The 15108-nt window shown below is 34.9% G+C and overlaps 1 protein-coding gene across 7 annotated transcripts in view; it reads left to right on the forward strand.

Annotated features, from left to right (window-relative positions):
- Nucleotides 1-15108, forward strand: part of rhea (Talin_middle and talin-RS domain-containing protein rhea) — a 58649-nt gene that overhangs the window by 20494 nt on the left and 23047 nt on the right. For all 7 annotated transcript variants that reach the window (XM_013320720.1, XM_013320721.1, XM_013320716.1 and 4 more), the window contains exons 3-25: nt 1605-1718; nt 3814-3932; nt 4716-4870; nt 5094-5249; nt 5400-5503; nt 5631-5772; nt 6098-6289; nt 6659-6737; nt 6902-7070; nt 7346-7518; nt 7939-8100; nt 8376-8467; nt 8756-8844; nt 9178-9297; nt 9558-9696; nt 9781-9861; nt 9947-10071; nt 10172-10273; nt 13565-13735; nt 13928-14129; nt 14245-14399; nt 14601-14720; nt 14975-15085. In XM_013320720.1, coding sequence (XP_013176174.1) covers nt 4735-4870; nt 5094-5249; nt 5400-5503; nt 5631-5772; nt 6098-6289; nt 6659-6737; nt 6902-7070; nt 7346-7518; nt 7939-8100; nt 8376-8467; nt 8756-8844; nt 9178-9297; nt 9558-9696; nt 9781-9861; nt 9947-10071; nt 10172-10273; nt 13565-13735; nt 13928-14129; nt 14245-14399; nt 14601-14720; nt 14975-15085 — 2820 coding nt within the window. In that variant the 5' untranslated portion in view covers nt 1605-1718; nt 3814-3932; nt 4716-4734. The remainder of the gene's footprint in view (nt 1-1604; nt 1719-3813; nt 3933-4715; nt 4871-5093; nt 5250-5399; nt 5504-5630; nt 5773-6097; nt 6290-6658; nt 6738-6901; nt 7071-7345; nt 7519-7938; nt 8101-8375; nt 8468-8755; nt 8845-9177; nt 9298-9557; nt 9697-9780; nt 9862-9946; nt 10072-10171; nt 10274-13564; nt 13736-13927; nt 14130-14244; nt 14400-14600; nt 14721-14974; nt 15086-15108) is intronic.

Genomic DNA, 15108 nt, shown 5'->3' on the forward strand with positions numbered 1-15108 from the left:
AGTTCTTATGTCTATGGTGTTAGGGTTCAAATTGTTTTATGGCTTTCTACATCAAAAGCTTTTATGATTATATCATTGAAAATGTTTTATTTTTCATGTGAATATTTATTACACTCGTAGTTTTATTATTAACTATTTTGAATGATGATGGCAATTCTAAATTCTTATAAGGTTTTCATTTTACTTATAGTTATTTTTCTGTTTAACTTTGTTACAATTTTATATTTATGTGTTGTGTGTAAAACTTTAACAAGACGCATGCAAAAAGGTTAAATTGTAACACTGTAGTTAAAGCATAGGGTAAAACAAATTCTGTGGTGAACGTTCCTACTTTAACATTTTAAATAATTCTTTGGGAAAGTTGTATTGAGTTGACTTGCTCATTTACCAGCCATCAACACAATAGGGGCGATTGATTTTACATGTTAATAAATTTTATATTATAAGTCGGGTATTTAAATTAAGACGTCAATTTATTCAAAATATAATTTATAATGAGAATGTTAGGATTCAAAGGAAAAGTTATTTCTTTTATGTTCTATTATGTGCAATCGTCGAATTAGGAATGGCTGTTGTACTACATTTGGTTGCCAATATTTTTACTCTGTACCCTTTTGTGTAAAAATAGGGTACAATATTTTTATATTCTTAGGACTATTTTCGTAGTTCCTGTAACTTGCCCTTTCGTGACCGTCTATAAATATAATGTACCGTCAATAATACATCACAAACCGTTGGCGTACAAGCGGTTCTGTTCCAGTTCTCCGAACGGTAAAAATAAACTATTAGGTAAACTCCTACACGCCAGATTTATACGCAATATCGTAATAGTCGAATTTAACGAATATTCCTATAATAATCTTATCAAATCAATACTTTATTTACGAAGGAACAGACATGTGTTGAATACATTTCTTAAATTACTGAAATATTTTTTCCACTTATCGTTGGTGTATAAAACATATTGTCATCCCTGTCAGTATCGTTGACAACACAGAGATAACAATATATTTTAAACGAGGACTTTGATCTCAGAAACCCACGGTTAATGATTTTCTTTGCAAGTTTTGTTGACTTGTTTTGTTTGGAAATTTTTATTGAATTTTTTAAATATAGTTCATTTCAGTTACATATCAAACTACGTGAGTGGACATAGTTGGCCTTCCTAAATGCTCTCTTTATATGGATATCGAATTATCTTTACCAGGCCAAGGTTTGCGTGCAGACAAAAGTATTTTAACTTGAACATTTTTATTAATACAATTCAGTAAAAAGTTTAGTTTATACTTATAATATATTATATATATAGATCTAGAACGGTTAATGGTTAACGCTGACAACTAACACTGGTAACAGCTAACGCTGGCTTGGAAAAAAATGTGCAAATATTTAAACCCTATTTATGATATTTGTCAAGGCAAAAGTGGAAAAGCCGTTTGCTGTAGTAGTCTTTGATTGCTTTGTCTTATCCATGGTTATAACCTCCATGGTTAAATATAGTTATGTAAATAAATACGTACAATCTGTGCGTCGTATTATTCCCCACTTTGGTTAAAATGTGTAATCTGTGTTTGTTAATAAACTATATAAAATTTGTATTGCAGACGGCGAACGTGTCGAGCGAATCTGAAGCGGAGGCGAGGTCGTGACGCAGCCTTCGCGACCGCCTGGAGCAAGCACTCCAAGACAACTGGCGGCGGCTGACCCAGCACCGCTCTGTAACTACTGAATACTATTTATGTCTTGTTTATTTTAATATTCACAGAAATGTTATGATAGTTTCCGGTACTTGAGTTACCACTGCCAGAGTACTTTTGTGTTGTTACAAAATAGAAGTGCAATGTACCCTTTAAATACGCTCAAGTCTTAGAAACACACTCATGTTCTAATATTAGCCTTTGAAGGACTAGGAAAGCTAATTGCAAGAGAAAAGTGAGATTTTCGAAGTCTTTATCGTGGTTGACTTATTTAATTGTTGTTTAGATGTTATTTATCACTGCTAACTGTGAATATTATATCATAACAGATTGACTTATTCTCTACAAACGCTAAAATTAAACTCGAAAAGATCCGACCATACATTACTACTTAATTACGTTATTAGATAATGTTCTAGGAGAGCACACTCGTCTCGGTTGCAAAGTTTATACAAACATTTTTTTCTTGGAACATCGGCGGTGTAGTCGACCTTGGTTATGAAATACATTAGTGCATCGTGATGTCATCTCGTAATGCGCTATGTAGACGACACAAAAACCATATTGATAGTTTTTACTTGAGCTTTTTAAAGCTCAAGGTAAAACATAAAAAAAAACAAAAACAAATCTATATCACGCGATCCGTTAATTTTTCCGGGATGAACATGCATTCTTGCAGGCTTCGTTGCATTTGGCTATCAAATTTCACTCAGATTAGTTTTTAAATTTCCGCAACTTGTTTAGCGCGTCTTTTGCGTGAGTTTAAAACGTGGATCACTCCGTCCAACCCTGATCTTCTAGAATTGAAGAATATTTTACAAACAGCAAAGATACATTGAAGCTTTATCAAAGATCGAGATCAGCAGACCACCTGTAAGTCTCCCTGGGTCCGCAATGCTCGCCCCGTTCCGGTGAAGTATCACGTCTTGCCGCTGGACGTACTGCTTTTTATCCCATTTCCCAGTAATTCGCCACTCGCCGTGTACTCCGCAATGTTGTACCGTTAAACCCGTATACTATGTAGTATTGATTACGATTTAATTTAGTTCCGTCACCGGATAATATTGCATCTATTCTGTTTAATATGTTTAAATTGAATTACGCTGTTGATTTTTATAATATGAGATATGTAGGAATGAGAGTTGTGTAAACTACAACGTATGTAAATGCAAACACAATCTTGCTATACGGATATTATAAATGCAAAGATCATTGGATGGATAGATGGATGGTTGTTAGAAGTTATCTCTAAAACGACTGCATGGTTCTCGTTGAAATTCACATACACGTAGAAGATAGTCTGTAAGAACACATAGGCTACTAATTAAGTTTTTTAATAATTTAATTCCGCGAGGGCGAAGTCGCGAGCGATGGCTAGTTTAAATATATTTTTACTTATCTGTTTTGACATTGACATTGTTGTCTTCCAAAAGTATTTCGCACTCTAAATGTGATTGTATTTTTAATAAAATACTTTGTTGTGACTAATAAATTATAATAACTACAATATTAGTCATTGTTATTAATGAGTCATTAAAAATAATTATGACCAATTATGGATTATGTCTCATTTCGTCACTGGCTACCGTGTAAACACCCACCATACAAGCGAACATGAAATATAGTTTTAAATGTGCATAATTCGAAAGTCTTTTATTAAGTGAAAAAGTTTACTCAGTGATTTTACGGAAAGCAACTAAAATAAAAACTAAAGTTCATTGTTAAGAATAATTTTTGTTGGAACTTAGTTGCTGCGATAAAATATAGTGTAAGTACGATCATCGGAATTTAAAACGTAAATAAAATGCATGTGCTTGTGAAACGCTTTCGCAGTTATATGGATTCTAGTTTGATTTAATAACTGTATAACAAGCATTAATTACGGATTATTACGTCTTTATATCGCTCTTATAAAACTATTAAGTTGACATTCCCCATGGGTTTCCACTGCCACAGCACTTGTAATAAGACATATTGCTATATCTGTTTTTTTTTTTATAAAACAAGTGGAGAACGATCAGCGGGAACACTGAGGTGATCATTGACACCCATGGACATTTGTTATACCCTCTGGTATGTACCGGCCTATTTACCTTATGATGTTCTTATTATCCAGGAGTCGTTCAGAGGCCGTCAACGACACAGCTCCTTCAGCCAGGAGGGGCCTCACCGGCGTAGGGCCAGCGCCCACTCCCTCGACCTCGAGAGGCCTGACAACATCGTTACTATACACAGGTATGTTTACCTTGAGTATGTTGCATACACCTGATAATTGTTCTCACACTAACAAGTTTACGGTAGATTGATATTACGTCACAAAGGTCACGAATTGCTTTTTATACGTACCAAAATTAAAAACTCAAAAGCTATTAATTAGTGTTCCGTACCTCGAAAGGAAATAAAGAGAACCCTTATAGCATCACTTTGTTCGACCGTCTGTCTGTCTGTCAAGACCTTTTTTTTAAGAGTATACTAGCAATTCGCCTCATCCTCACTCAAATAAAACATAGTTTAAGTTACCTAAGTTAGTTTAAGGTATAGTACGTTTAATAGTTTATGGTTTATTGAAAACTAAAATCTTCTTATAGTATTTTCTGTTGTATTAAAATTATTTATATTAATGACAAGCTATAGCCATCGCCTTGTATAACCATGACGCAACCAAGACGTTGGCGGTCGAATGACATAAGCTAAATATTGTTACACATACGTGACCATTGGCTTCCAATGAATAATAAGTTCTTTATATTAGGTAGATATAGCTTAGTCTCAGAAAATGTATATTAAATGTATGTCTTCTTGTTGCAACTTTGAGATTAAACTACTTTTCTGGTTCAAAATCTAGAAAGTTTTTGCTATTCAGGTCCCACCATTATTGTGTCATTAGCTGTTTTACCCCTTAACATAAGCTAATTCGTTGTGGTCAAGCACTAATCTACTCTTTTCATGGAATATGACGATGTAACTTTGTTATTATGCGAAGATCGAAATTTCCTAATAGTTATTTCAATGTTTCAGGGCACATTCCCTAAGCAAAATGGCAACTTTATCACTTAAAATCTCATTGGAGGGCGGCAAAGTGGTGAAAACTATACAGTTCGATCCATCCACAACAGTATACGATGCGTGTCGCATCATCAGAGAGAAGATATTGGAGGCGAGTGCCAGTGATCGTAAGTATATCTAACTTTTATACAATACTAGCTGTCGCCCACGACTCCGTCCGCGCGGGATTAAAAAATAAACACAAGCCGATTCCCAGACCTACTGAATATATATATACAAATTTCATAAAAATTGTGACACGAGAACTTTATTTATAAGAAACTAAAGAAGATTATTGAAACCTTGTATTCGAAATATCAGCACTCAAGTCAAGTTATTATTTGCCCACAGCGAAAGAATACGGTCTGTTCTTGGCATCAGAAGAAGACAACAAGAAGGGCATTTGGCTAGAGGCGTCGCGCAGTCTTGACTACTACATGCTCCGCAATGGAGACCTGCTAGAATATAATAAGAAGACACGAAACTTGCGTGTTAGGATGTTAGACGGTGAGTGTGTCTCTTTGCGTAGATTGTCTGAGAAATTTACACTAAGGGATTACTTAAGTAACCTCTAAAGGATTCTTAGTATGGAAGATTCTTGTTCAATACATTTCTGTATCTATGATTTGTTAATTATTAATAATTTTGTGTATTTAGGAACTGTAAAAACATTACTGGTGGATGACAGTCAGATTGTAGCAAATCTCATGGTGGTGATATGCACGAAGATTGGTATCACTAACTACGACGAATATGGACTGGTGAGTTATAATAATTTATTATTTTTAATTGTAATTTAAATCATAATTTGATATAAAAAAACTTGTTACTTGCCAGTAGTCTTTATACGAAAAAGGTATTATTTATATAACTTGGTAATGTTTTCAGGTACGCGAAGAACAAAAGGAAGAGATGGACCCATGCGAGAAACCAAACTACGGAACATTGACATTGAAACGTAAACATCAGGAGAAAGAGCGCGATGCTAAGATGGAGCAGCTGAGGAAGAAACTTAGGACTGATGATGAAGGTATAACATCAGACATGTTTAAGTAATATGTTTTCGTTGCTAGTTTTCATTCCTCCACCCTTGTTCTTTTGCCACATTTTGATATAAAAAAATATCTATTTAGCCCACTGACTCCGATAAATGGACTGGCTATAAGACGTGGTATTTTGTTCCTATTTGATTTTCCCGCTGATGGTAGCGGTTTGTAGAGGTGGTGTGGATTCAAACTAACAATATATATATATAGAATTACCTGCCACGTAACATCAACAGGCGCGTTTAAATCGGAACGCAATAAGTGATAAGAGCCTTAATCGTTTTTTTTAAATTATAACTTTTGCTTTAGTGAACTGGGTGGAACCATCAAAGACGTTACGTGAGCAAGGCGTGGAGGCGACGGAGACGCTTCTGTTGCGCCGCAAGCTGTTCTACTCGGACCGCAACGTGGACTCCCGCGACCCCGTGCAGCTCAACCTGCTGTACGTGCAGGCGCGCGACGCCATACTCGCCGGCACACATCCCATCACGCAGGACAAAGGTAACATGACTATGCCCAGTTACAAATTAATACTAAAACTATATAAACAAAGGTTTCTCTTTTCACTTGAATTATAGGCAAATTAGAAACAAAAGATTAGAAACGGCGATAGAGGTGATGCTTTCATGATTGGTTCTGTCGGAATATATAAGAAACCTACTAAGTCATACAAAATGACCCTACAGCTACAGTACAAAGAGGATTTTGTAATATTTTTGACTTTAATATGAGGGCGCTAGTGAGCTGTCATAATTAAGTTTGACTTTTACAGGTTCAAATAGCCTTGTCGGTTTATATATTGTTTATGATGGTCCTAAAATTAGTAAGTTTTAAATTTCAAGCAATGTTAATATTTGTTTGCATTTCCAGCGTGCGAGTTTGCCGGCATACAGTGTCAGATACAATTCGGCGATCACAAAGAGGACAAACATACTCCAGGCTTTTTAGAGTAAGTATATATAGACAAACTGCTGACTTTTTACTAAAACTAATAAGTTTATATACAATTTCCCGTAAAACAATTTTCTTAAATTAACCTTATAAATGAAATATCGTAATGGCCGTTATTTATGAAATTTAATATGTTTAATTCTTACTATGTTATTTGTACAGTCTGAAAGAATTCCTGCCGGCGTCCTATGTGAAAGTGAAGGGCATTGAGAAGAAGATATTCAAGGAGCATCGCAAACATGCTGGTCTGAGCGAGCTGGACGCTAAAGTGCTGTACACCAAGAGTGCTAGAGATCTGAAGACGTATGGTGTCGCCTTCTTCTTGGTTAAGGTAAAACTTCTTAACTCAGTATTAAAAAAGTTTAATATTTTGAACTATAATTGATAATATTTTTGGATAATTATATTTGGGATTACTAGCAATTTAAAAATAAATCTAGCCTATGTCCCCGGGGCCCGGCCGCTTCTAAATAGTGAAAGAATTCTTTTAAATAGGTTTAGTAATTTCCGAGCTTATTAAATACAAACAAACGCACAATCTTTTCTCTTTATAATATTATGTAAAGATAAAGAGTTTTACTATAAATTTATAATAATATTTTGCAGGAGAAAATGAAAGGCAAGAACAAACTAGTGCCTCGTCTGCTGGGTGTGACTAAAGATTCCGTGCTGCGTTTGGACGAAAAGACGAAGGAGATTTTACAGACGTGGCCGCTGACCACAGTGCGGCGCTGGTGTGCCAGTCCCAATACTTTTACATTGGATTTTGGTGACTACAGGTACAGACAAATAATTAAATTAACCTCACACTTTGGATTAATTAATAATGCTCCCAAAATATTTAGTTTATACCATTTATTGCTAAACATGTCACAAAATGTTCTTTGACATGCCTTTTTGTTTTCTTAAAATAAATTTAAAAACATACAAAATACTATACAGTGTGATTTAAAATAACGAAGTTAATGAATAAAAAGTAGCTAAACACCCCAATTTACATCATCAATATCACCTATTTATTTGAGATTGTTAATATTGCAACTCAAGACTCCTTAAGTATTTTTATTTAGTGTAAAAAGTATGACAAAGCTACACTAAGGCTGTCCCTTAATCACTAGTAAAGAACTACAAGTATGGCAGTTATTGTGTAGATGTTAGTCAGTATTGTTATAAAATAGTAATAAAATTGTGTTATGCAGCGATCAGTACTACTCGGTGCAGACTACGGAAGCAGAACAAATCCTGCAGGTGATAGCTGGCTACATCGACATTATTGTTCGCAAACAACGTGCTAAAGACCACCTCGGCATTGAAGGAGACGAAGGATCAGCTATGCTGGAAGACTCTGTCTCACCATCCAAGTAAGTACTTGGCATTTTGATACTTATTTTTATGAAGTTTGTGTGTATTTTTGCTTGTAGTAATTATTTTATTCTCAAAATCCAGAAGCATTAAAAAAACGAGATGAGTCCATATTATCTGGGTCGTAAAGTACAGGAAATAGAAGTGGATTTTAACGTCAAAAGACGGATCCTTTTAAACACTTTATAGTATTCTACTAATTGTAGATCTATTATTTATGTTTTTAAGGGTACATATATGAAATGTATGTTATTTTATACCTTTTCTATCTTAGGGCCAACATCATTCAACATGACACATTCAAATCGGGCAAAGTGAATATGGAGTCAGTCGCCAAGCCGGCGGTACTCAGACCTGGTGCAGAAGGTAATGATGAATTATATTTATTGCAAATACTTGTACAGTGCTTTATTTATATTTTGTAGTTATTTAGCTTCTATTTTTTTTATTAGAAACAGAGCTTGGATTCAGGCTTCAAACGTATAAAAGCTTATCGTTTACATTGCCGAAACATGTTCAAAAACATGTTTCTATCCTTTTTGTTATATTTGTAAAAATAGAGAGAACATATTTTATATAAGCTGTAAATAAGCTGTTATATATATTTTTTTCGCTGTGATTTATTGAAAGCTTGTTATGCATTGGCGACGTTAGGTGCTAAGCCGTTCGCGGTGGGTCACCTCACCGGCGCGCAGCAGACCACAGTCTCCGGTCAGATCATCACAGGCCACACACCGCCTACTGTCAGTATATTTTTTATTTAGTTTTTTTTTTGGAATAAAATTAGTGGATTGTATTTATTATTGTATATTTTTTGTATTTGATATTAGATGTTGAATATATAATAATATGGGTTTAATATTGAAATTATGGTTGAATTTTTATGCAATATTGCATTGAAGATATTGACCGATGTTTTGTTTGTTTCACGCCTGCGTATTTAATGGATTTGTGCAGTCTTCAAAGTGGGCTGTGTAGGTACATTATATAAATAAAGACTTAACGGCTATTAAATTACATTTCAAAATAAAAAACAAATATGTTATAGGTTTTAAATTGTTTTGAAATGTTTGCAGGCGTCGCAGGTTCAACAAACGCGCGTAACATCGATACTGACAGAGCCGCAGCGCGCGTTATTGTCCACCATCACTGGTGGTCGAGAGATCATACGACAGACTGAGGAAGGTCTCAGCAGGGTAAGTGGCGACTAATTTATTTATTAAAATGCCAATAGCAAAATATTAAATAACAATAATCTTACTAATATTATAATTGCCAATATTAGGATGGATGGATGTTTGTTACAAGGTATTTCCAGAATGGCCTCATGGATACAATAACACATAGGCTTCTAATTAAGTTTATTCTGCGCGAACAGAGTCGCGGGCAACAGCTAGATTAAGTGTATAGTCTTGTAATATTATTATCTTATATTTATCGTGTGTACAATTTCCAGGCTTCTCTACCAGCTCTGGGACATGACGCGGCATCTGTTAAATGGAAGCAGGTGACGATGGACACCAGCAAGCAAGTTGTGACGTCACAGATCGCAGCCATGAATGCTGCTACAGCGCAAGTCGTCACTCTTACATCGGGTGAGGAGCATTTTAAAACATTTTTGTCGGTTTAATCAAGAAATGTCATTGTTGTGAATTATTACCTTATTATATTTCTTTTAGGTCCCACTGAGGAGGTAGACCACACCGCTGTGGGCGCTGCCATTACAACAATCACCACTAATTTGCCAGAAATGACTAAAGGTAAAGTTAAAATAATGATATAGTCGAATTTTTTCAATTAATTTGTTTGTTTTCATAACAAAAATAACATGTTTATTTTCTGCAGGTGTACAAACCATTGCCGCTCTTATGGATGATACTGATGACGGAGACAAACTTCTTGATGCGACTAGAAAGTTGTGTAGCGCTTTTAGCGATCTGTTGAAGGCTGCTGAACCTGAAACGAAGGAGGTAAGCTAAAGAAAATTAAGACTCCAGCTTATTTAATTTTTTAATCTTGCTCGAAGGACCATAGATTGATTAAGGCGTTATAATTTACTTTTGTTTCCAGCCTCGTCAGAACCTTCTTAATGCTGCATCACGCGTCGGTGAAGCGTCTACTTCAGTCCTTCACACCATCGGTGAGGAAACCGAAGAGGACAAGGAGACGCAGGTAAATATAAATAAAATCGACAATACACAGAAAAATAAAAACAACAAAAAGTCATTTTTGTACAGAAAACTTAATTATTGCTACGATAATTTCTATAAAGCTTTCTTTGGTAACAAGGATAAACAGGAATATGGATCCGATTTTGAAACAATCCTCGTCGATGACGTCACTTGTAATCGACCTAAACAAGTTGAAGATGAGGGTATTTATGAAGATATTGATACAAGCAACACGTGGGGAAGAATGCTGGATGTTATACAGGAAGAGTCTGATAGTGATTATTATAGAAGCTTGGAGTATTGCAACACTTACTTCAGTCCCGGACGACCAGTTACTCTGAACGAAATCAATCAAAGTAAAACGCCATCTACCGGCACATCTGGCAATAATAGCGATTTTGAATCCATTCTAGAAAATTGCGAAGACTATTTAGATGATAAAGACGATGACAGCTTAAATCTCCCGCCGAAATCAACATCAGAGAAGATTTTTAACCTCAAAAAAGACTTCGCTAATCATGACTATGTTAATATAAACTTCAATCCAGAAAAACCTGAACATGAATACGCAAATATTGATATAGATAGACGAACTAAAAATAAATTATTACGCGAACGTTTCTTTCTATCAAATAATAATGATAAAAACGATATTAACGAACAATTCAATAGATACAATAATTCTAAAAGAATCGAATGTCAAACGATTAGGAATGACGTCACCAAAACAGGTCCAGAAATGAAAGTTTCGGGCTCTCTCAACATGAAAATACTTAATATAGACAAATACAATAGAACATTGACCACAAAAGAGACATACAAAGAGATGGTAGAAGCTAGTTTTACTAAAAAGGAATTGAATCTCAAACGCGATGACTTAGAAACATTTATAAAGCGAAGCGAGAAATATTATACCAGTGAAACACGTGATAGGACTACAACGGTGGAACTTAACAATACAAAAACACCGCCTAAAGGAAAGACTGAAATTCGTATATTTTATAATCCAACCTTCTCTGCAATGGACGCTAAAGCTCTAGGTTTATGCCAGTTCTGTCAGAAACGATGTCCGAAAACCGATGAGAAATGTTGCCCGGAATGTGTTTGTTTAGAGATAGAATTTAGTAAGATATGGAGAGAAAATTGGCTAAATATATTATGCATATTATCTTTACTATTCGTCTTAATATTATTGTTGATACAAACATTATTTTCTAACGATGAATGTGTGGCGGGTAACGGCACAGATACAGGACGAAAATGTTTTGAAATGCTGTGATTTAAAGACATGGATGTTATTGAAAATGTAAAAGACTGGAACATAAGACCTATGAATTATATTGAATTCGTTTGCTAGATTTTTCCATGAGAAATTTTAATAAGCCGATATTTGCCAAGTGCTGAAATGACCATTGACTTGTCTCCCCTCCCTTGCCATAATATACTTGCCTATTGCAATATACAACATATGCCATAGATTTAAATATGTTGGTGTTATTGGAAGAAATCCTAATGAAGGAGTTGTTATACATCACATTTTTGCACAGAATTTATATTGTTAGTATTATTGTTTATGTCATTTTCCTTTGCTTTTTCTTTTTTTTTTACAGACCGACAAAGGTATATGACCCGGTATGAGTCAAAATAAATTATGACAGCACACTAGCGCCCTTCAAATGTCAAAAAAGTATTATAAGAGATCCTTATTGTACTGTAGCTGTCTCTCTCTTACCGGCTCAGATAACCTTGTCGTACTTATTTATATCGTATTGTGTCTTGAAGACAAAGTTAAGGAAAAAGACTGCACGTAACATTTTTTTATTTATATAATTTAGTTGTTTTTTTTTCTTATATCTTATATTATTCTGTTAATTGTTTTAATTGGAATTTATTTGGCAGCTAGCTTTATACATGACCAGAGATATTACATTTTGTTTATATTATACTGTACTTAATTGTATTCCGTCCATAAAAAGAGTTTAATAGAACATTTGTAATAGAAATAAGAATCCAAGGCAGATTTTTAAAATTACATTTTCATATTATCCTGGTCATGCCAAAAACGTTCCTAAAAGAATCTCATTTCTCCAAATAGTTTTTAAGTATTATTTGCTATTTTTTGTTTGGACCTTGTTTTTGTAATGTATAAGGGTTTTTTTGTTTTTAATATTCTACATCAATAACGACTGTAACCAATTTTGTAAATATGTGTTCACTAATATGGTGCTTTGTCTAAAATTTACAACCGTAACAACATTCATAGAACTAGCCATAAATCTTTGTGTGTCTGAAGTTAAATATTGCATTTCATAAGGAGTAAGCGAGACAAACATATTCACAAGAGAATACATAGGACAGAGAAAGAAAATTTGTCTTGCTTCTGTCGTCAAACTTACAGATATGCAAAAGCAAAATTGCTTTCAGATACACTAAGATTTGTGCCGAGTACTATTACATATCAATAACTCATAGATTTCAAGATGACCACCGAATAAGTCAAATAGTTTTGAGGAATCAAATTTTTACTTCTTTTTAGCCGCTATTTAATCATATTTACTTTTCTATACATTAAAACAAATAATCGATGATGACTAAATTCGTGCCATAACACTAAAATGATAAAAATAAAATAAACTTGACAAATTAAATTAGCAATATTTCAATCTTGTTACAGTCGAATGAAATTGCTAATATTTTATGATATACATTGAATTTTGGGTACAGTTACAGTTTAAACTAAGTATAAACAAGCACTGCTATATTATTTTTGTTAATACATTTGCTTTTTCATCACAATCTGGATTTTTATTTACGACTAACTGTCCGTAAAAGTGAATGTAGTGACAAAGATAATTTTAATAAAATTACTAATCTATCCCATCAACATGTTAATACGAAATTCATTTCTAATATTGTGTACAGTAATTTGAGATTGAGGTGACTAAAACAACATGCATTTTGTGATATAATTTTTCGAAAGTAATGGCCTCAAGGTCGTTAAGTGACCTATATTACAAGGACTAGTCTAAATAATTACGTGTCATGTCACGATTATTATAATTTTTGATTGAAATTGATTTAGATATATCTAATTAGATATAGATATCAGCTATACAAGGAGTTTGTCGCGTACCTAAAAATAACTCGCGCTGTTTTTATAATGCAAAACTGTGTCATTGCTTTATTGCTATTAATAAAATGACAGGCGCGGACCGTCACGTACGTAAAGAATAATATCACTGATTAACTTTTTATGAATCCCACGTTTATAAATATTTATACTTTTGTTTAGGATATTTTGCTGTCGCTGGCTAAAGCCGTGGCTAATACAACTGCCGCGTTGGTACTGAAAGCGAAGAATGTTGCGGCGCAGTGCAAGGATGATCAGACGCTGCAGAATAATATTATAGCGGCCGCAACGCATTGCGCTCTAGCTACCAGTCAGCTTGTCGCCTGTGCTAAGGTATGAAAGATATTTATAATCTTTTATAGGTGTATGTTACAAAAAAGAGAATCAATTTTGGCCACCTAGGTACTCGACTACGCCAAAAAGAAATACGAACACACTAGTTAGAAACTATAGATAAAAAAGTAATCTAATAAGTCAATATATATTATTCAGCAAGTCGGTGCAATTAAATACTTTTTTAATTAGGTCGTAGCACCAACTTTGCACAACCCTGCATGTCGGGAACAACTGACGAGTGCAGCGCGTCAAGTGGGCGCGGCAGTGGAGCGGCTGGTGGATGCCAGCAGACAGGCACCGGAAGCCGCCGGGCCCGGCGTGGAGCAACTCGCCGCCGCTGCACAGAGGGTCTCTGAAGAGCTGGAGAGATTGCTAGCGCATTGTCATTTAGGTAAGTATTATATTTATAAGTTGGAGACATATGATTTTTATTGCCCTACTAAAGTTACGTGGAATTTAATTAAATTACATATAATTGTTATAAAAATATCATCAACTTTATGTAGAGCGCCGCAGCGTGCAGCCGACAGTGATGGAGCGCAGTGTGGAAAGCGTGGTATCTGCCAGCGAGAGGGTGACGGACGCTCACGACGCGCCTGAGATGGTGCGCCGCGCGCGCCTTCTTGGTCAGGCAACTGCCAGGCTCATCGCAGATATCAAGGTTAATATACAACGACCAACTTATCTAACCCGGTGTTCATAATTTTCATTAAACCAATTGGTCATATAAGTATATCGCACTTTGCATCATAATATCCAATCTACAGGAAAATCGGTCACAATAAACAACTCAAATAATTTATCTATAAAATTTTGATAATGGTATATCTGTATGTTTTAATACATGTTATATTTGATGCAGACGGAGGCTGAGACGCAGTCGTCGGATTCGCAGCGCAAGTTACTTGCAGCTGCTAAGCTGCTAGCAGACGCCACTGCACGCATGGTCGAAGCTGCCAGACTTTGTGCCTCTTCACCACAGGTGCATACATTATTTGCAACTTTACTTAAATTAAATAGCTTAAAATAACGTATTTATAATATACTTTGTTTGAACAGCCGTAAAATATTACTGCATTGACTCTTGTTTAAATGCATACCATCCTCTTCATTTCGTATTATTGCAAGTGACAGAGGATTTCATGTAATAAAAGAAATAGAATAATTTAGAATACGTAAACATGTTGCGTAACAAAGTATTAATCCAGCAATATATTGATTGTGGTATTATTGTAGGACCGTGACAAACAAGAGGCTTTGCGACGGGCGGCTGAAGAGGTTCGCTACATCACCGTCGACTACGCACAGGGACAGGACATCGTCGGTACACAAATCGCACGGCTACAAGTAAATATATTTAAAATTTTCTA

This window comes from Papilio xuthus, unplaced genomic scaffold (assembly GCF_000836235.2).
Source record: "Papilio xuthus unplaced genomic scaffold, Pxut_1.1 DF825946.1, whole genome shotgun sequence".
Classification (NCBI taxonomy): domain Eukaryota; kingdom Metazoa; phylum Arthropoda; class Insecta; order Lepidoptera; family Papilionidae; genus Papilio; species Papilio xuthus.